Source organism: Vigna umbellata, chromosome 2 (genome assembly GCF_029865625.1).
Source record: "Vigna umbellata cultivar VRB3 chromosome 2, Vumbellata_1.0, whole genome shotgun sequence".
Classification (NCBI taxonomy): Eukaryota; Viridiplantae; Streptophyta; class Magnoliopsida; order Fabales; family Fabaceae; genus Vigna; species Vigna umbellata.
This window is the reverse complement of record NC_142166.1, coordinates 2189422-2212136: the sequence shown is the minus strand read 5'-3', so window position 1 is coordinate 2212136 and position 22715 is coordinate 2189422. Positions and strand designations below refer to the sequence as shown.

Genomic DNA, 22715 nt, shown 5'->3' with positions numbered 1-22715 from the left:
ATATCCAGTGATGAAAATACATGCATAGGGTGAAAGCTCACTCAACACAACCGCATTCCACTGCACCTTAACCCATAACACAACACCACCAGCCAATAACAGTGCACAGAATTTAATTAAAAGAGACGTCTCAAGCAAGGAGAGTGGGTGTCACGACCCAATCAACACCCATCACACTGGGTCCCACTCCTCCTTGTTCTCATGTACTAAAAATCCCCAAATTTCATTTATGACAGGGACAGCAACACTCTCTCCTACCACATCGCTGAGTGTTTCACACACTCTTTCCCCGGCGCGTCACTCCCTCTCCACAACACACTTTTCCATTAATCTATTCCGAGTTTCATTCCCATGTACCGCGAAGCACGCACCTTCGCCTGCAGTCACGGAACCAGATCTTGCCACGGAATATACTGGGAATGCTCCTGCTGAAGATGAGAGGGAGGTGCAGGGGATTAGGATGGTGAGGTGTGCAGGGGAGCTAAATCCGTGCCTTTTTCTTTAATGCATCTTTGCCATCATCTCCTCGTTGTTGCAATAAATAAGAGCTCCAGGGTGTTTGTAGAGAGAGAAAGTGCTTGTGTGGAGGGTAGAGAGAGAGAAAAGGTTGAGAAGAATCAGATAGGTTAAATTTATATATACATATAATAAAGAATAGATACACTTGGAGTTGGAGTTACACATTATTCTCTCTCTCACTCACACTCAGAGTGCTAGACAACGCTCACAGCGGGGGAGAGAGAGACAGAGAGAGAAAGATATGGAGGATCTCGAGGAGGAAGAGAACGTAGCGGAGGAGGTGTTGGGGTCAAGCTTGACTATGGAGAAGGTGGCGGCGGCGAAGAAGTTTATTGAGAATCATTATAGGGCTCAGATGAAGAACATCCAAGAGAGGAAGGAGAGGTACCGGAATTGTTGATTATTCAATTTCTTTCTTTTTTTTTCAGCTACTCTCCAACGCCAGTGTCTAGGGAACTTAGTCCTTTCGTTGAAATCGAGCTCAATGCTAATTAAGGGTTAGATCTTATAATTTAATTACCTTTTTCAACTTCTCATGCCTTCCTAGCTGAGGTAATCTCTGTGTGAATCACTGTATTTGGGCCTTCCTTCGCTCATAATTGATAATTGCTCAATTTAACTGATCCTTGTGTGAATCTGTTTGGTTTGACTAATGATTTTTAAAGTAATCCATAATTGCCACACTCCATTTGCTTTGTTTGGAAGTTCTGGTTCTAGAGTTGAAAGTTAATGCACGGGGTATTTGACACGGTAATCAATTCATCCACATAGTTGGTGTGAGACTCAATGGTTTTATTTGGTCTCACAGTGTAGAAGCTTTGGGTAGTTTAAGTAAATGCTGTGGTGTGCGATCTAGGCTCTTGATGATAACCCCGACTTTAATTTCTCAATTCTTGTCATCATAAGTTGCCAGGAGTACGCATGTAATCTGAAATCTTACACCAGTGCAAGTGATCAGTGAGTGAGGAGAAGCCCAAGTAAGTCTTGGAGTATCATCACACTCCTCAACTTGATATCTCTATGCTTGCTTTGGTTTGATATTTATTGTCAAGCTGTGAATCTATTAATTAATTACCTTCTCTTATTGTGGTTAGACAACTAGGACCGAACATGTCCGCCCTTTTTTTGTTTTTTGCCATCTTGTGATCATAAATCATAATTTAGCTATATTTGTTAATGTCTGAGTAAGGGTTGTACCATCGACCCTGATCTACAAAAATATGGGCCAGACTAGATTGTTTGGATTGACTTAAAAGACTTAAGATAGTTGTTTTAAAGATATGGAGACCTATGAATATTTTCTGCACAATTATCAAAAAACCAATTTTGGCTTTTCCTTTCATCCTTATTATTTTGTTTACACTGCACATCCCTAATTGCATTTATTACCAGTGGTTACATTCCTCTGTAATCTCTAAGTCTCATTGGTTTCCCAACTTCATGTCTTGTTCAGCCCTTCGCAATTGAAATCTCCTTCTCGGTATGGTGTTGTTATGCCATGTCAACATTTTGGTCAATGCTAGTTTGAGCTTTTCATATATCTGTTGTGTTTGGCGACTTCTCAGCTACAAATTTTCCAAAGTTCACATTGAACTCACTAGATTACATGGACCAACTAATATTTTATTTCTAACAAATGTGTCTTTCGGTCTTCATTCTATTTGTTAAGCACAGTAAACAGTCACATCAGCACCTGATGTTGTAATTCGATAGCAGGGACCAAATTAAGGGGAACTAAAGGACAATACTGATGTAATGAAAAGACATGGCTGCTAAATAGGAATAAACATTTGTCTCATCTTGCTTAGAATCATAAGCAATGTATCTTTAAACTGATTGTGCATTCTGGTCTCTGTTAATAAATGATTTGCCTCCTCTTGTTATAGTTAGACAACTTGAACTGTGCACTTTGTTTATTGTTCTTTTTTACTTTTTACATTGGCTTTGTGTAGATAATAATTTAGTTATATTTTCTGATGTGATTGACAAATATATGGGTGCATTATTAAAAGTACTCAAGAAAATTAATCTCATAATCATACAACCTTTTTATAGATTTTTTTTTTTAATTTTTATAATGGGGTCTTTCCATTTTCATACCATTTAGTAAGCATAGCAAACAGCCACACAAGCACCTCATTTGGTTCAATGCCAAGTGTCCAAATTAAATGAAGACTGAAAGTAAAGGACAATGTTGATGGAATCATAAGACTTGGAAGGGATAAGAAGTGTGTCTCAAACTACTTAGAATCATAAACAAGGACAATGATATTTTTTTTCTATAGATTGACTCTCTGGATCTCTGAGAATAATTAAATTATTTGCTTAGGAATTATCTTCAACACTATGGATGAAATAAACTATGTATTCTCAACTTTTTTTCTTTGGAAGGTATGCCATTATGACATGATGCCTGTGTAGCCATTAATGAATGAAATTATAATATTTAATGGCTTGACCATACTGAGGTATTCCCACATTGTGTGATATGACATCGTAGTTTGGCCAAATCTGGTCAAAGTGAAACAACCTAATGCATGCTCTTCCTTATGTGAGCTTCATCTGAAAAAAGAAACAGTTGAAGATGCTAAAGTGTATCCTGGCCTCTGTTCTAGTGGCCATGCTTATTTCTTTTCATAAAACAGTCTCTAGTATGGTGCAAATCTCTTGTTCACCCTGTGTTTTAGAGTTGCTGACGCTGACAATTTTTTTTATTCAAGGCGTTGGGTGTTGGAGAGAAAATTAGCATCTTCGGATGTGCCAAATGAGGAGCGGATCAATCTTATCAAAGATTTAGAGAGGAAGGAGACTGAATATATGCGATTGAAAAGGCACAAGATTTGTGTTAATGATTTTGAACTTTTGACCATCATTGGAAGGGGGGCTTTTGGGGAGGTTAGTACTGCCCTGGCGTGCATTTTTGTGCATGAAAAAATTCTTGCTGGATAAGATGCATTATATTATTATTGTGTTGTCTACAAATGGAAATCTTCTTTGTGCTGACTGCTTACTATGTAATGATATTATTTTATGCTAACTTGTTCAATTACAGGTCAGACTGTGTCGGGAGAAGAAATCTGGAAATATTTATGCTATGAAAAAGCTGAAGAAATCTGAAATGCTTAGGAGAGGCCAGGTGGGAAATATACACTGTGCTAAGTAGAACGAAAACTAAAAATTACTAATGGATGGATGTTCCATATGTAAATAACAGACTTGGCATGTAATTTAGTATTCTTCATAGTCCCTTAAAGCTCTGTTGTGGCTGAAATGTAATATTCCAATGTTAATGGGGTTATACTGTCTCCATTTTGGAAGGATCACCCATGTTAGTGAATGACTAAATGGCTTGAAGAATGCTTATTCGTTATTTTATTACAGGTGGAACATGTTAGAGCTGAGAGGAACTTGCTGGCTGAGGTTGCCAGTCATTGCATTGTGAAGCTTTACTACTCATTTCAAGATGCTGAGTACTTGTACTTGATTATGGAGTATCTGCCTGGGGGGGACATTATGACACTGCTGATGAGGGAAGACACCTTAAGTGAAAATGTTGCTAGATTTTATATTGCACAAAGTGTTATGGCCATAGAATCTATTCACAAACACAATTACATTCACAGGTTCAGTTTGGCTGTGCTCTTAAAGTTTTTAGCTTTATATGTTTTATCAGGGGTGATGGTTTATAGGATGATGATGAAATCTGTTGTTTTTACATGCTAGACAAACATATTAATATTTTCACTTGTCATCTATTTTTCAGAGATATTAAACCTGATAACCTACTTCTGGATAAAAATGGTCACATGAAGCTCTCTGATTTTGGTCTCTGTAAGCCTCTCGATTGTATTGCCTTGTCTACACTGCATGAAAATCAGACCATGGATGATGAGACATTGGCAGAGCCAATGGATGTTGATGGATGTTTGCGTGATGCGGACAATCGGAGCAGCTGGAGAAGTCCTCGTGAACAACTTCAGCATTGGCAGATGAACAGGAGGAAGTTGGTATGCTTTAGTTATTTAAACCCAAGAAGATATTTTCATAGAGATGGTCCTAACTTTCTTCTATGACACTCATGTCTCTGTATTTGGTTTCATAGTCTGGGTTTGGATTCTGTGGTCTAAATCAAAACCTGCATTGATATTAGAAGATTCCTTTTCTTCTTTGAATGATACAAAAGTAAACAGAGCTAGAATCTTAACATTATGTGTCTATTTTTTGGAGGGTGGGGGGGATAAAATTTTCAGGAGTTCTTTAAGGAAAAAATGTCTTTGAAGGCTCCTAACTCCACACTTTTATATTTTGAATTATGAAAATGGGGGAGGTTTAAAATTTTTTAAGCTATGGTCCTGTCTAAATTGTAAAATGACTCTGTCCCCCTATGTTCATTCTTATTGTATGGTTTGAGGATACTGTACCTTGGGCTGCTATGCAATTATTCTCTTTAGTAAGACCTTAGTTCTTGATGACGGTTGTTGTTGAATCCATTGCACATGAATTATGCTTTTTCAATTGCATGGTCTATAGTTACTATTGCACTTCTTATTCTAATACTTCTGAAATAAGAAAGCCTTTCATTGTTCTCTGTTTCCTTGTTTCTGTTTCAAGGCATTTTCAACAGTGGGGACACCGGACTACATTGCTCCTGAAGTACTTCTGAAAAAAGGCTATGGGATGGAATGTGATTGGTTAGTTCTTACCTGAAGTATTTCTGTTTTAGACCTTGTAAACTTATCAGCTGGGAGGATTGCTGCTCTTTTTTGTTGTATTTAATCAATAAGCTGTAGTTATGTTGAATGTGTTTGGCTGGTCATTTGAAATTTGTACAGTTTTAATTGGCTTGATCATATGGCAGGTGGTCACTGGGAGCAATAATGTATGAAATGCTGGTTGGTTACCCACCATTTTACTCCGATGACCCAATAACCACTTGCAGAAAGGTACCATTCTTAATTGGTTTAAAGACTTCACATTATAAATTAATATATTATTGCATCTCATATGTAGTTTAGTCTGACGGGGACTTGATACTTTGCACCATTTCCTATTGTTACCCCTTCTATTCTTTCTTAAACTCATTCTACCTCTTTACTATGTCCTCTAATGAAATCCTGGAAAACCAAAGGGAGACAAGCAGTTTAAGCTGATGTATGAATTGACACTGTCTCCTGTTGTTAGTACAAGTATTCTTTGAGACTCAAATATTTTATCCCCTCTCTCTATTCCCCTGATAAAACACGACAATTAATAAAAACCGGGGATAGGTGGCAAAATGCCTGATGATAGTTGTTTCATTGGTCAGGGACACTGTTCAATCATTTCAGTTAACCACTTGAGTCAACCCTCATTTGCACAATTATTTAATTTAAAGAATGTGAAAAGTTAACTAAAATAAGACACCAAGGTGTACTTGGATGGAGATGGGACGGGGAGGTTAGTTTATTTATTTATTTTTGAATTAGGATGGTTATATTATAGTAATAGTTTATTTATTTATTTTTGAATTAGGATTATTATATTGTATTAATTAGAATAATAAGGAACATTCGAAAAATGACCTATTGGAGATGTGATAAAACTATTTATGTGCCGTCACTAATAATAACTCTAGCTTTTTGGGAGATGTGATTTTTAAAACAGTAAAAGATCATTTGCTCGAAAATGATCTTGAGTTTGATTTTAAACAAGTTGTTGATCTTAGCCACCTATTTTAAATAGTAGTTAAGCTCAAGGTAAGGGGACCTCTATATCATCTGTGTCTCAAGCGCAGTCCACTTTTCTGTGAGGGAAAATGTAAGAGAAGTAATTATTGGGTGTATTTTGCGCCTTTTTAGTTATGTTACCCAGAAGAGTCAGTGTTCCCAAGATTCTGTTCTTTTTGGTTGGCACTAAGTTCACTAATTGTTTTCAGATTGTTCACTGGAGAAATCATTTAAGGTTTCCTGAAGATACCCAGTTAACACTTGAGGCCAAGGATCTAATTTATAGGTTGCTGTGTGATGTTGATCATAGGTTAGGTACTCGAGGGGCCCAAGAAATAAAGGTAAGGTGTTTTCATTTTATTTTAATTATTATAATATTGCCGAGATGCTGTCAGCCTCTTGTTTTTTTTTTTACCTGTCATACTTAATATACGTTCTGTATATACCAGGCTCATCCTTGGTTCCATGGTGTGGAGTGGGAGAAACTGTATGAAATGGAGGCAGCATTTAAACCTCAAGTCAACGGGGAGCTGGATACCCAAAACTTCATGAAGTTTGATGAGGTATAAAATAGGAACTCATCACGCTATCCCATTATTTATTGTTCTGTATATTTTCTTACAGAAGAACTGCCACGAATTGTTGGAAAAACTGCATATATCTAATTTTGCCGTTAATCATTTGAAAATTGTGCTTCAATGTTACCAGGGATTAGGGGTGTAAGTGGGTTGCGCCCAACCTGGTAACCCACCTAATCCAATCCAATCCTATTTCACTTTTGTAAGTTGAGTTGGGTTGTAATTTTTTAGTGCACCCAATTAGAATTGGTTTCTTCATGAGTTAGAGAGCCGATGAACTCGACCAACCGAACTGATGTTCTTATGTGTCTAATAATATTACTATAAAATGTTATATGTTTTATAATATGAATGTGTGTCATAAGTATTGTTTTTACCTTATAAATATTAAGAAACATTAAAAGTATTTATTTTGACAATTTTTTTTTTCAAAAGGTGATAATATTTTTAATATAATCCCATTTGATGCTCCAGTCCAACCCAATTATAATAGGTTTAGGCTGAATTGGGTTGTTAAATAAAATAAAGTTGAACTCAGTCCAACCCAATTATTTTAATTGGGTTGAGTTGCAAATGAGATTAAATTCAATCGAATCCAGACCTCTTACACTGCAACCAGCAATTTAGCTTGACGTAGTAGCAAAGTTTCTGTTGTTAAATGTTGATTTGTCTTGGCTATATATTTCTAAATTTTGATACTCTTCATGGCCAATATGGAACTTTTAAAATAAAAAAGGTAAATTCCTCCCCAACCCAGGATCTGATAATTGTTAAAAGCTTGGATTGTATGATATCTGGAAGTTTGTAGGAATCTTTGTACTAAAGGTGAAGCTTTACCCATCATGGGCAGTTAACATCTTAAATGTATTTTCCGTTCAATCTTTTAATATAATAAATTCAGCAACAGCCGTTAAGGAATTAGTTGTTGGTAGTTAGCTATAAATAGCAAAGAAAATCTTGGACAGAGATTTCAAATTTGTACATTGAACCTGCTATTGTTACTTTTCCTCTCTGTTGAATATAGTGAAAAACTATATTTGAATTAATCTCCCTTGTGTAAAATACACACATAGGGTTCTCTATTTATAATAGAAGAAATATGGGCTAAGCCCAAAATACAAATGAGAAATAATAACAAACTAATTAAAAGATAAAAGATATAATATATCTAACACTCCCCTCAAGCTGGAGCATACAAATTGTATGAACTAAGCTTGGAATAGATGAACTCAGTGTTGAACTAGATGATTTGTCTTCAAGAGTGTGAGGCAAACATAGATGGACTAACAACAGCTTGTGAAACTTCAACTTCAAAAGTGGATGAAGGAGAGCAGTGGTGGACAATGACAAGCTGCAAGGACTGATTCCCAATCAATGATGGATGAGTGACGGGATCAACAGTAGTAGCTGAAAGCTAAGAGCTACAAAACTGCAGGGACTACACTAAATCCTCATCAATGATGGATGGGTGATGGGATCAACAGTAGTAGCTGAAATCTACAAAACTGCAGGGACTACACCCATATTTATGTGACTTGCAGTGTCTTGGAAACGTACTCCCCTTAGTGTGAAGGTGGAAATGTGAAAGATCACAGTTGCTGAACCACTAAAACAAAACAAAATATTAAGCTACAATGCTGAAACAAAGGCATCAAAGATCCAAAGACATGTTGGAGGTCCAAAATTCTTTGCTGGACAACTCCCAAGTGGTGATACTTAGCCATGTATCACAAGAAGATCGGGCTAAACTCTAGCCCAAGAAGAACTGACGCAGTTGCGTCTGTCTGAGGCGGTAGCGACTGCAACGGCGGTTGACTGCTATAAAACTGTAGGGACTAAATTGCCATCACTGACTGATGGGGCCTGTAGTGGCTGGAAGCGACAAAACTACAGGGACTGCCATCACTAACTGACGAGGTGATGGGGGCCTACAGTGGTTGGAAGCATACGGTGCCTGGACAGCGGCAAACGGCGCGGGACAGCGGCAGACGGCGCGGGACAGCGGCAGACGGCGCGGGACAGCGGCAGACGGCGCGGGACAGCGGCAGACGGCGCGGACAGCGGCAGAACAATGGCTGGACAGCGGCAAAACAATGGCTGGACAGCGGCAAACAGTGCCTGTACAGCAGAAAACAGTGCCTGTACAGCAGAAAACGGTGCCTAGACAATCAACGGCGGAGACGAAGACAGACGAAGATGGCAGCAATGGCTGCTCTGGAAGGTCTGAACAGAGAGAGGGAGGTCCGGCAAGAGCTATGGAGGTGTCGCGGTGTAACTCTGACACCGGGAAGGCGACACGTGCAGAACACGCGGCCGAGACTGGCCAGAAAGAAGCGCTGCGTGGCAGTGCGTGACTGAGAAGTGGCTCTCGAAACCGGCGTGGTTGGCCGTCGCTCGAAGAGACGGTCCAGATCCGCAGGTTACCCGTCAAAACTGTGACGGTGACCGGCGGTGGCGACGGCGACGGAAGCGGCAGCGACGGTGGCCGGCCGCGGACAGAGGTTGGCGGCAGACAGTGGCTGGCGATGGTCGATGGCAGAGGCGACTGGTTGCACTGATACTAACTATGGCACAGATTTCAGAAGAAGAGAAAGGGCTGTCCACTGAAATTTTAGGGGCTGCCGGCGGCCATGGCGACCGGCCGCCGGCAGACAGCAGAGGCCACGAGAAGAGATCAGAGAACCTGCTCTGATACCATGTTGAATATAGTGAAAAACTATATTTGAATTAATCTCCCTTGTGTAAAATACACACATAGGGTTCTCTATTTATAATAGAAGAAATATGGGCTAAGCCCAAAATACAAATGAGAAATAATAACAAACTAATTAAAAGATAAAATATATAATATATCTAACACTCTCTAATACAGTTTTGGAACCCTTTCTTCTATAAGGTTCCCTTATGCTTGTTCTTCCAGTAACATGTATTCCTAGAACTAAGACTTACTACTTGCACTAAGAGTTCTTTAATCATCTTTCCACTTTGATGACATTTTTTGATATATTCTTGATTTCGTATAATGCCCATGTTTTTGTAGTGTAATTGGCTGTAAAAAAACCTTAATGATTTTCTCGTTGTATTCTTTGGTGAATTATTAGGTGGATCCACCAACAGCGGCAAGAAGTGGGTCTGGATCCTCACGAAAGGTACACTTGTTTGGATTAGTTTTTTTTACACTTTTTTTCACTAAATTTTTTTACTATCAATTGTTATATGTGAAAACATGTTATGGACTTGTTTGGGTAAATTTCCATCTTTACTTTTAGGTGAAGAAAAAAAAATTTAAATAGACTTCCTCATAGTTATGTATGATTTAAATATTACGTTTTAGAGAACAGTATACTTCCTCTTGTCAATTTGGTTTCACTGATTTGTAATACTTTTTCAATACCGTTGCTGATAACAGTTAAAAGTGATACATGAAAATAATTTTTTATTTATTGTTCTTTATATCAAAACTATTATATGATGAGTATGCTTTTCATAGAATAAGCAAAGTAACCGTTCGTCTTCTTGAATATATCTACTTAGGTGAGTGCATTTAATGGCTTAAAAAGGAATTTGTTGTATGTTTCCCACTTATCAAGGGTGGTAATCAACAATGGATACAAACCAGCTTCTATAAATTTTTGTTGGTGCTAAGCTGATAGTTCAAGAATTGTGTATTTCGACTTGTCCAAAAAAATGGGGAAAAAAATAACAATTTGTTTGGAAATCGATGGAGGTGCAATAGGCCATCAATAAAAGTCTGCCGTAGAAGAGAAAGAAGGTTTAGGGAATGGATAGCAATGGTTTTCTTATCTCTACAGAAGGGACAGTTGACATCAGGATAGTGGAGATGAGGTTGTGGCAATGACAGGAAAGGACATGTAGAGTGTGTGGAGGATGGGTAATTGGGTAGTGGCTGGGGTCACAGGGCAGGGAATGCACTGTTTCTATCCATGATATCTTTTTTATTTTATTTTAGCTTTATACGTTTCCTGCAAGTTCCACCGTAATCAGAGCTTTTCCTCTTAATTTCCTTCTTATTGTTGGTGAAGGATAAGTGCATACCGCATTATCATACATATTGTTAGGATATTTATCCTATTTATTATACTGTGTTAAGGGTTACCTTCTTTATCATGATTATATTGTGTCTAGAGTTACTCTATTTATCATGATTATAGTGTGTTTAGGGTTACTCTAATTATCATGATTATATTGTGTCTAGGGTTATCCTAATTATCATGTATTCTTGTATCAATTTATTTTTATATATAGAAGATTATGAGAGGATCAATCAGGCCTTTTAGAATTATTTTACAGTTTAATTTTCAAGTCATATTATATTTTTTATTGATATTTTTTTTTTCTTATATTGGAATCATGATTTTAAAAAACAGTTTGTGATCACAATTTCGTCAACGGATTGCAAATTTACAATAACTCTGATTTTCTGACCTCAATTTGTAGCTATAGTGGGCCCATTTATCTGCAATTTCCTGCAATATCAAGAAAAACTGCAAAGCTGGAATCGATTCAAAATCTTGATTAGAATTAAATAAATAAGCAATTCTTCTGTTTGTTTTATTTTTAGTCTTTCGTCTCTTTGATGTTAGTTACAATTGGAGCAACTCTTCCTTTCTAGTATCACTACCTTTCTTCTCATCTTCCTCTGCTTACTTAAACACTTGAAGTTGCATTCCATATACGATATTCTAGTATAACGTTTATGGGTCTTAGGCTCTCCGAGCTAGCTATCGTGGTGGGGTTCTCCAAAGATTCGTATTAATTGGCATTAGAGTCTTTCACCGTCCCTCTCAACTGCAAACAAGCAGAGCGGGTCGTGAAGTTGGCACTCACAATGTAGTGAAGTTGGCACTCACAATATAGTGTTTGTCCAGGATTAATCATGGACTAGTGCCAGCTCATATAAAAGGGCTGTGGAGTGTGGTGGGATTTTAGGAACCAATCCATAGACTTTAGGATCCCGTATTACTGTAGTTAGCTTTCGTGGTGTGGTTCTTCGCCCTCTTGAGATTCTTATATGCATGATTTGACTCAAGTCTTTACAGTCATTACCAAAAACCTCACGAGTTGTTTCGGCTGGCATCTTATCAATTTGTTTTGCCCTTGTGTTTTACTGTTATTACGTGATTCCAAAGTCAGAAGTCATTTGATTATTCTGGTTCATAGTTGGAGGGTGTTTCTCGGTCTTCAATAGCTAATTTTTTGCACTATTAACAAGAAATACTTGTTTATATGATTTTAAGGTGATTATTTTAACCGTTAACGAACTTACTATGCATTATTATTCTTTGATTGGATGACAATTGATTGCTTATTCTTCTTCCGTCCTTTTCTTTTAGAATGTAAGATGATGACATTTAATAGATCGTTGACTAGCGTATTTTTTTGTTTCAAAGTATCTGTGATACACCTTGCTATTATAGTTAGACAAAATGGCATAATTTAATGTTTCAACATCCACCTAATTCCTACAGATGCTAACTACCAAAGATCTAAGCTTCGTTGGTTACACTTACAAGAACTTCGATGCTGTAAAAGAAGGGCTTCGTCAATCTTTTGGTATGTCTAGTGATTACCTTCTGTGGCCATGAGAACAATTCCTAGTTATTTTCTTGGAAGTTAGCCTGCTTGTCTTCTTTCTCAATGTACGTGTGCATATCAAGCTGAATTTTCGCAATCATTTCAAAATAGTTAACTGTTGAATATGCTGGGTCAAACTAGTTTTAGTGTTCCTGAATACTACGCTGACATAGGATATAGGGATCGAAACGGTATTGCATGAAGGACCCAAGGACGAACACTAGTTCAAAAAAAAATTAAGTTTAGAAGCACTGCATTGGGTCTGGCATGAAACAGTTTGAACGAAACTTAAAGAGGAGCCAGACCAACCTAGTAGTTAATTAAAGTTGACAAGATTAATGATCTAATAATTATTTGCAGGTGATTCCATGCAAGAGTATGCTTCTAAACGGGCAGCTGAAGAAACAAGTTTACAAATGCTTGCATCTTCTGGAGATCCCATGTTACCATAACTTTGTGCAAATTGAAGTCCACCGTGTTGAGATTTTGTGTACTTGCTTTGGCTTTAAATATTGGCCAAGAACATGTATTATGGAACCGTAATTCCTATGCCATTTGCAAGAACAGTGTGTACAGCAAGTAGTTGAACAGCATTGTCAAAGCTTGTAGGGTAAACACCATGTGTGTATTTGAATTTTCAACTTAGGAACTGAAAGTTGTGCGATTGAGTGCTCCTGTCCTGGCTGCCCAGGTTGGCTGTGGAAGACTTGCCTTCTCTAGTGGCAGTTGCTGGTTTAATGTTAGTTATGGTCAAATTCCTGAGGAACCATTAAAGCATCCTGAAAATTATTCGATGTGATGTGTACATTTATTGGAAGATAGCAGAATTAAACTATTGAAACAAAGACAATGCATGGCATTGGATCCTGCTATTGTCTTTAGGTGCTCGGTTGCTTACCCTTTTACCTAAATCAATTTTATGTTGAAAAGTGCACTTAGTGACGTCTACCTCAATTGTCCTTCTCACTGGCTAATGCTTGAATTGAATGAATACCAACATTTTCTTAATCTCTAACACACCACTAAGGATTGGCCTTCAAGCCCATGGCCAACCATTTTCTGCTCTGTTTATCCATTGTGATTGATTCTCATTTTCTTTTCTTGAGAAAAAATGTCTGCCCTATTTTACGATTTTCTGGTGATTAAGAAATGAGATACAATCTTCGAAGTAATATTATCATCTTCAGCATGATTGTCTTCAAATGCTTCTGCCCTTACGTAATAAGTGAGGATTTCATAAAAATAAAGAATTTAACTTTATTTTGAGAAAAAAGTTTTTAAAAAAATTCATTCTTGTTTATAATCAATTTCAATATTACATCGTAGGAATGAAAAAACACACTTATAATTTTAATGGATGGAATGTTTTATGTTACAACTTGATAAATACTATGATAACAAATACTCGGCAATAACAATTTTTAAATGAGTAGACACATACAAATTATATTATATTAAATGCTATAGATAATGAAAAAAAAATTACTAGGTGCGTGTGTATTAATTCGTGGATGACTAAAGTAATGGTGGGTTGTGAGGCTCTCATTTCATTTGTGAGACATCCCTTTCAAACAACCAAAAACAAACACATTATATATGACGAAAAGTTTATTGTCTCATCTTTTTGCAATGAACACTTTCCAATGAAAATGTTGAAAGGATATTGTTTTTTTGTTAAACTTTTAAAATATATAGGACCTTGGAAAATATTGATTAGTTATGGTCAAAATCAATTAATCATTTGATTAATCATGTTAGTAATTTAAATTAAATAGAATTGGGTTATGAATAGGTTGATCATAATCAACTCTTAATAGATAACATTTTCCAATATCAAATAGGCAGAAGCATGGAGATTCACTAAATTATTATTCCATTTGAAGCGAGTAACCTATTCACGAACTTCATGTGCCACCTAATTATACCTTAAAATTTCGGTAACGATGTCAACGCGAATTTTCCCAACTATATGGTCGCTCCTTTCTCCTATGGCCTCTTCCTGACTTTGGTCCTCGATCAAACCTTTATTAGGAGCTTGAATAGGTGTCGTAACATAATTTACAGATATCAAGCTCTGCTTGGACGACACCTATACTTGAACGATGACCCGGTGACGACGATGTGGAGATATCATAGACATATATGATAAGTGTGATTAATACTTATAATTCATGTTTATTTCTTACCTTAGATTTGTATTTATTCATGTATTTGGTGTTTTCCTTGTGAGAAGATGTTATATTTTTTTGTTTAGTTCAAATTAAATGTTATTTTATCTTTTTGTAGAACATTTTGCAAGAAAATGAAGATTTGAAGAGTTTTGGAATTTCCTATCAGTATCCTTTTCACTCAGTCATGATCCATTCACTCGATGAAGAATAAAAATACTCACTCAACGAGACAAAGGAGTTAAGAGCAAATCAAAAGTTGATTTTTCGCTTAGCGAGTGTGTTCTCTCACTCAACGAGAGGTGAATTTTTGAAGGTGATTATTATGTAGTGAACTAATGAGAGGAAGTAGTTCTGAAGTATGGGAACACAAGAGAACTCATATTTTCAGTTAGAGACAACTCTAAGGCATCAAGACTTCGTGCAATCATCAATTTCCACCAATCTTGTATATTTTAGATGCATAGGAGCACTTAAACTCCTATTTCATTAGGATTGGATGTAATGGATTTAAATTGATGTAAATCTTCTTGTATAATATAATCTCGTCATGTTCGTATGTTCTATCTTGATTATAATTTTGTATGATGGAATATCATGATGTCGAAAATATTTAATCATTGCGAAATGAATTAGAATTTGAACATAGATAGAACAACCATGTGATATGAAATCTAGGGATAAACTCAATCATTTAGTCATTCTAAACACCTAATCTTAATGCAAATTGTATGTTAACTTGACTCAGAGATTAACAGTTTGACATATTGATTTATAACTAGTTGCTAAGATATTAGGACTAATATGTTTTAAATGTAAATGTATGAAAGAGATTGAGATATACTATATATAATTTTTGTAATATTTAATTCATGAAATCTAATCCTGATGAAACATTAATCAAATCAAATCACAAATTTTATAACTTAATTATTTACCATATGTTTTTATCCTTGTGAAGCCAACTATGAATTTTATTAAAGTTATAATTGATAAATAAGCAAAATTAGACAAACAAGCACAAATTCCAGAAAAAAAATAATATATGATTTTTTTTAAGATATCTCAATTAGAGACATTATTATCTTTAAAATGATAATTTTTTCTGAAACTAAACAATAAAAAATAAATCCGAAAATAACAGTGGTGAAAATGATGTGACCCATCTAGTCGTTATTTATTATAAAACTTTGAAAGTAACTACTAAATATAGTAACAAAAAAAAATAGCAGAACAAATAACAGAAAATTATTTACATACTTTTAATTCTACACCCAAAGTAAACTAATTTCCGCGAGCATGTGATAATATTTTAAGATTATAATTCATAGCATTTTTCTGTATCCCAAATGCTGACTTCATTGAGGCCCAGATGATCATACGTCACAAACAACTTCAATGATTGATTATAAAACACAGCCTTTTCCACACTCACTCTTTCGGCATTCCATTTCTTTTTAACTCAATTTCCTTCAATTTAAAACTTTCAAACTAAAATGGTCATTTGGTAATATAATAGGTTTTTATTTATATATATTCGGTTTAATGTGTGAGTTAAATTAACTTTTTATCGAATTGACTCAAGACCACTGATATAGGTACAGTATTGACACTCATTTTATTATGATTTTCAAAGTTAATTTTAATTATAATTTTGTTAACGAGAATTGTATTCAATATATTTTTATATTGTACCTTTCAATATTATTTTAACTATTAAATCAAATCACAAAAATTAAATAACTTACGACTCTTTCTCAAATCTTCGTGAATTTTAAAATTCAGTTAATAAAATAAATATAATAAGATCGTATTAGTTATATTTCATTAACGTTCCTTATATCCATATAGACAAAATTAAATTTGCGGCAAATATCTTTTTTCAATTATATTACCAAGTCATACTAAACCTTTTTCAATTAATAACATTTTAAAGATTTTTTTCCGAAATTTTTAAATATATAAATAATAATTACATTGTTTATTCTCAGTTAGTAATGATTGAGAACTGTTTTTTCGAATTTTGGCATACCTAAATGTAGTAATGTAGTATGTGAATCTTCAATATTCGGAAAATCATATTTCAAATAATTTAGTAGCAAATACATTTAATGTTTAAAAAATATATTATTAGAAAAGTAATTAATTGTAATTTTATTTTGAGACTAGATATAATACTTTTAGATTCTAATTACACCAATCAAATCTTTTAAGTACGAAGTTTTAACTTTTTTTTTCCAATTGAAATATATTTACATTTTAACATCATTTTTATTATAGGGTCATACTCAAATTATAAATTTAAGATTTGAGTATTACAATACATCTGATTGTTTTAGAGTCTGCTATAGGACAATGACAATAAATATAAGAAAATGTTTCTTTTTTTAAATTATAATAATAAATGTTTTCAAGTTAAAATTTACTGCATTTGAAATAAAAGAAATGTGTCACCATGATTTCTTTCGGGGGATAAGAAGTTATAAAATGGTTTAAATAGAAATTTGCTTTCTACTTTGTGAAGTTTGTTTAATTTTATTTTATTTTTTAATAAAACCATATTTTAATTTGATTTTTTAATGATCATTAATCTATGTGTCAGTTAAATTAATATTATATTAATTTATGTGTCAGTTAAATTAATATTATATAATGTGATGTGATAAGTTAATATTAATAGTATGTGTTAAGTTATTATGAATCTTACTGTCTTATACTCAATTCTATCAATTTGAAACGAAATAAATTGAAATTGAATTGAAAATTTAATTAAATATAAAACAATTACACGTAATATTAATACTGGTATTATTTAAAAACACTAAATTGATACGACCTTACACATTATTCATCTTTTATTAAAGATTTAAAAATTGTTATTAAAAAGAACTAAATTAATTAAAAGTCGATGAAAATTGAAATTTGATGGAAGAAAAAAAAATGAGGAAATTAAATGAATAAAATAGAGGAAAATAATGAGATTTAAGGCTTTAAAATAAATGCAAGATTAGATAGAATGGTGAAAAGTGAAGCCAGGTTGGGAACGGAGGAAAGGATGGGTGGAGATGCTTTAATATGCTCTTCAAGATTTGACATCTGTCCAACTCCATTGTCTTCTCTCACACAAAACCCAACACAACACCTTACTTCTCTTTTTTCTATGTCTCCTCTTTCTCTTTTAAGTCCATTTTTCTTTCATTAAAACTTTCTTTTTTTGCTTAAATTTTGGTCATTTTCTTTCTTTCTTCTCCACTCCCTTTCTCGCGCTTCCAACACACACCCCAACACACTCAGGTATGCTTATTATATCTATATCACACCCAGTAAAGCTCTTCATTTTTATTTACTTAAATGGTTTCGATTAAGGAAAGTCCATGCTTTTATTTTTTCTCTTGATTCTTTCTTCCTTCTTCCATCATGGTTCTCTGCTGTCACAGTCAGAAGATGAGGCAGTGAGAAGAGAAAACAAACCAAGGAAGGAAGTACGAAAGGAGACTCTACATGGTTGACAAAATTAGGTAATGAATCTCTTTTTCTTCTTTATTTCTTTTACCTTTTTTCTTTCTTTCTTTCATTTTATCATTATTATTATTGGACGAGGTTGAGTTGTGTTGCCTCAGATCCAGGCAACTCATGCGGTAGTGTGAAAAAAGGGTGTTATCTTTTGAGGGCTTCCTTGTGATTCCTGAGACTTTGCTTTTCCTGGGGTTCTTTCTCATGACCCTTTTCTTTTACTCAATATTTCTTGTGTGTAGAGATAATGAGTGTTAGCTTTGTTCCTTCTCTCTTTTTCTTTTATTTTGGTGGGTTTTAATCTTTTTTTGTTTTTTGCAGATAAAGTTTGTTTTTTTCAAGTTTCGGCTGATTCTTTCTCACCAGAGTTGACGAAGGTAGACAGAGAAGAATCTAGAAAATAATATGATAATAGTTGAAAAAGGGTGTATTTTAGCTAATTTCGATTGAAATTTCCGCAAATGGAATTTCGGATCCATTGTTGTTGACCAGATCTGACTATCCCCATTTCACTTTCGCCACCTTTTAACTATTCCATGATTTGCATAGGTTGAATTTGCCTCCGTCTCTGGGCTTCTTAGACATGGGAAATGGTTTTTTTACATCCACGTTTGTCATTCCAGGATCGTTTTCACTCATAAAAGACGATGATAATTTAGTTCAAATATGACAGGCTGTGGGATATCAGTAGGGTGGGAGGGTAACTTTTTGTACTACATAGATAAGGATTTTGATGGAGGAGATGTCAACCACGGTTGCAGTGCCATTGAGAGTAGGTAATTCAGTGTGTGATAAGCCAACCATTACTACTCACATGGATGTGTCCAGAATTAAGCTGATGACAGAGGCAGGGTTGTTATCCAATTCTATAACCAAGGTTTCTACTGATACTTTTATTGCTGATGAGGATCTGGACAGTAATTGTCTTGGGGAGGAAGTTGGTAGTGCAGCAGTCACACCTCCAGAAAAGGGAAGAGTAGAAGAAATTCCGATGTTGGGTATGGTGTCCCAAAATATAAACTCTTTGGTTGTCGGTGAAGAAGTTTTAACCCCAGAAATTGAGGATGATGATTTGATATCGCTAGAAGGTGATCCAATTATTGATAGTTCTCTTTCAGTAGCCAGCGAGAATAGTAGTTTTTGTGGAGATGAGTTCATCGGTTCTGAGATTTCTGCAGATTTAGGAACAAGAAGTTCCATAGAAATAGAGAAAAGCATCAACACTGTGAAAATTGCTGCCAGGGCTACTGATTTGGGTGTGTCAAATGTAGTCGCAGATGTAGCAGTTAGCGTTGGAGAAGAGACAGGAGTTATATCTGTCCCAGAGCCTACTACAGGTGTTCTTCATCAACTAACTCTAGAAAGATCTGTGAGTGGAACAGTTGGTAGAAGTGTTTTTGAATTAGATTGTACCCCACTTTGGGGATTTACATCTGTGTGTGGAAAAAGACCTGAGATGGAAGATGCACTTGCAACTGTACCTAGATTTTTGAAAATTCCTATTCAAATGCTAACCGGTGATAGGGTACCTGATGGCATAGACCAATGTTTCAGGGAGCAGACAATACATTTCTTTGGAGTCTATGATGGCCATGGTGGTTCTCAGGTAAAGTTTTATTTTGCTTTTTACGTGTTCTAATGTCCAACCATTGAGCATTCTTCACACGTAGCTTGTTTACTTTTAGGTGGCAAATTATTGCCGCGAGCGCATGCATTTAGCCTTGGCAGAGGAAATAGAATCTGTCAGAGAAGGTCTTTTAGTTGAAAGCACCAGGGATGATTGTCGAGATCTGTGGAAAAAAGCCTTCACCAGTTGCTTTTTAAAGGTTGATTCTGAAGTTGGAGGGGATGTTAATACTGATCCTGTTGCCCCAGAAACTGTTGGATCAACTGCTGTTGTTGCTGTTATATGTTCATCTCATATTGTAGTTTCAAACTGTGGTGATTCAAGAGCGGTTCTGTGTCGTGGCAAAGAACCCATGGCCCTATCAGTTGACCATAAAGTAAGCTACCTCAAATTGTAGTTGTCTCCTTTCGAAAGAATTTTAACTAAATAGAAGAAATTTATGTTTGATTGTTGTATGATAGCCAAATCGACCTGATGAATATGCAAGAATTGAGGCAGCTGGAGGCAGGGTGATACAATGGAATGGTCACCGAGTTTTTGGTGTTCTCGCAATGTCAAGGTCAATTGGTATGAGCTTAATCAGAAGTTTAATTTTATTTCCTGTGGTGTAATGATTTTGGTTACTTGGTGGTTTTTTTGGTGAGCATGGCTGACAAGGAATTTTTCTCAATGCACATATCGGTAACTTAGTGTGTGAATGGAAAAAGGAACATTGGTTGCATTCTTCATATCTGCACTCTTATCTCTGATAGAAATGGTGTTATTACGAAGATGGTGTAGTCTTTTCATTTCCTTATGATGCTGATCACATGAGTAATGTTATGTTTTCCTACTAATCCTTACTAATTTTCTATAAAATAAGTATTAATTGAAAAGGTAAATACATTTCATACCTTAGAAACGTAAAATGCATTCAATTCTTTCTGCATTTAGTAATTCAGAAGATATTATTGGAGGATTTAGTGGTCTTCTTTTTCACAGGACTAAAAGTCCTGCAATTTACCCTCCTCGCTGGTGCATATAGTAACCTTTGTACGATTTCCAACTGTCTTAACCGATTTTCTGTCATCTTTTTGTGTACAATTATTTTGTATTACGGCTTTTCTTGTGTGGTCAGAGAGATTCATATTACCCCTCGCATATCTGTTCTCACCTTTTCTCTCATGGGTCCTTTAAAGTCGAACATTCAATACATAATAATTATTATACTTTCCTCTAAGCTTGATAGACATTAAAATCACAAACCTTCAATATCCTTTTTCATTCAGCTATGATTTTATCTTCTATAACATCATTAATTTTCTCATCATTACTTCTGAGTCATGTTCCCAGTCCTTGCTAAAGTTGTAACGTACTCTCATTCTTATAAAGGGAAAATACTATTTTCGTCTCTGAAACTCAAGTTTAAAGTTAAATGCTTACTTATTCTTTTTAAAGTTGTTAGGCACGTACTCTCACTTATTCTTGTAACTGTGTAATTCCTTAATTAAAAGTTTTTCTTATGCAAAAAGCATGCAATTAGGGATAACATTTTGTGTCTTTGTTTTTACTTAGAATAAAAGTTACAATGAATGTACACAACTCTTATGCCAAGAATATCTTTCAACATTCAACGATTCACCCTATAAAGTTTAGCAGACTTTGTTTGGACAAGTTATATTACATGGGAAACGATGCCGAGAAAGCAATCTCCCTGGGGAGTTTCAAAATTGAAAGGTTTTGTTGAAAAGAAAGGGAATGTGAAGGGAACTGTCCTCAAGCTGAGCCTTTTTTTGCCCCCAGATTTGTGTACTTCTAAAAAAATTGTTTATTCATAAATTTACTTGACAAGTTTCATATGGGGTAATATGAAAATGGTTACTATGGACACTAAATATGGTTATGCTTTGTTTTCATTTTTTTGTCTTGGTTGCATTCTTTGTGCGTGTAGGTTTGATAATCTGTTGTGGCTCTAGTGTGTACTTGTGCAGTGAAGTTGCATGTCCTTGAAAAGTTTTTGTCGAAAGCGGTTTTTGTTTACTGTTGGCTTGATAATTATACAGGTGATAGGTATTTGAAGCCATGGATTATTCCAGACCCTGAGGTGATGTTTGTTCCTCGTGCCAAAGACGATGACTGCCTCATTCTGGCCAGTGACGGCCTGTGGGATGTCATGACAAACGAAGAGGTGTGCGACATTGCTCGGCGGCGCATACTTCTCTGGCACAAGAAAAATGGGCTGCCACTGCCCTCAGAACGGGGAGAAGGAATTGATCCTGCTGCACAAGCAGCTGCAGAGTACCTCTCAAATCGCGCCCTTCAGAAAGGAAGCAAAGACAACATCTCTGTGATTGTGGTGGATTTGAAAGCTCAGAGAAAATTTAAGAGCAAGACGTGACTGTTTCTTCAACTGCACCTGGGTGTTAGAAGATATGAAAAGCTGAATTATGATCGAATATAGGTTTTTTTTGCCCATAAATTTTTCATATGGGCATCATCAGAATAGCACCCTGTACAATACATCCACCTCTCTCCCCCCTAGATCACTCAACTGATTCAGAGTCTCCTTGTATACTGCCACATTGGGGCCATGTAAATCTTTGCTGCTTTTTTAGGTTTGGTATAGGAGACCAGTTCCATGTTTATCTGTCACCATATTGTATTCATTATTATGCCTCCGAGAACAAAGGCTCTGTGAGGTATTCACTTCATATTGTTTTAACCTGTGTTGTTTATAAAAAAAGGTAGTAGTTAATTGGCATTGTTCTTTACCCTTATAGTAATGTGGCAAAGCATTCTCTCTGTTTATGTCGGTGGTGTTGGTTTATGATGACTCAGTTCCAGTGGTTGTACTGCAATCATGATGATGGTGGGGACAGTTATGGACAAAGTTGCTTAAGAAAAATCCCAGTTATATATTTCTATTTTTATTTGCATTTTTGGTATTTGATGGTATAACTGTTCTTGTCCATGGTTGAGTAATATACTTAGGAATGTGGCTTCTTATCAAACACTATTAGACCTTGTCACA

General features: G+C 35.5%; 2 protein-coding genes across 3 annotated transcripts; both read left to right on the top strand.

Moving 5' to 3' along the window:
• The first annotated feature begins 452 nt into the window (after window positions 1–452).
• Window positions 453–13345, top strand: LOC124829465 (uncharacterized). Of its 2 annotated transcripts, XM_088105714.1 has the most exons (12): window positions 470–903; window positions 3240–3414; window positions 3572–3655; window positions 3901–4142; window positions 4283–4526; window positions 5131–5210; window positions 5378–5462; window positions 6434–6565; window positions 6674–6787; window positions 9904–9951; window positions 12292–12376; window positions 12758–13345. In XM_088105714.1, the coding sequence occupies exons 1-12, from the start codon at window positions 761–763 to the stop codon at window positions 12847–12849; spliced, it is 1524 nt and encodes a 507-aa protein (XP_087961840.1). In that variant the 5' UTR covers window positions 470–760; the 3' UTR covers window positions 12850–13345. The 2 variants fall into 2 exon arrangements, with proteins under 2 accessions (XP_047158936.2, XP_087961840.1); XM_047302980.2 differs by lacking the exon at window positions 12292–12376 and having other exon boundaries at window positions 453–903.
• Window positions 13346–17669: 4324 nt separating this feature from the next.
• LOC124827810 (protein phosphatase 2C 50-like) lies at window positions 17670–22445 on the top strand. Its single transcript, XM_088105711.1, has 6 exons — window positions 17670–17859; window positions 18003–18083; window positions 18400–19684; window positions 19764–20081; window positions 20167–20272; window positions 21748–22445. Exons 3-6 carry the CDS (start codon window positions 18812–18814, stop codon window positions 22080–22082), a joined length of 1632 nt encoding a protein of 543 aa, XP_087961837.1. The 5' UTR covers window positions 17670–17859; window positions 18003–18083; window positions 18400–18811; the 3' UTR covers window positions 22083–22445.
• The last annotated feature ends 270 nt before the right edge of the window (window positions 22446–22715 follow it).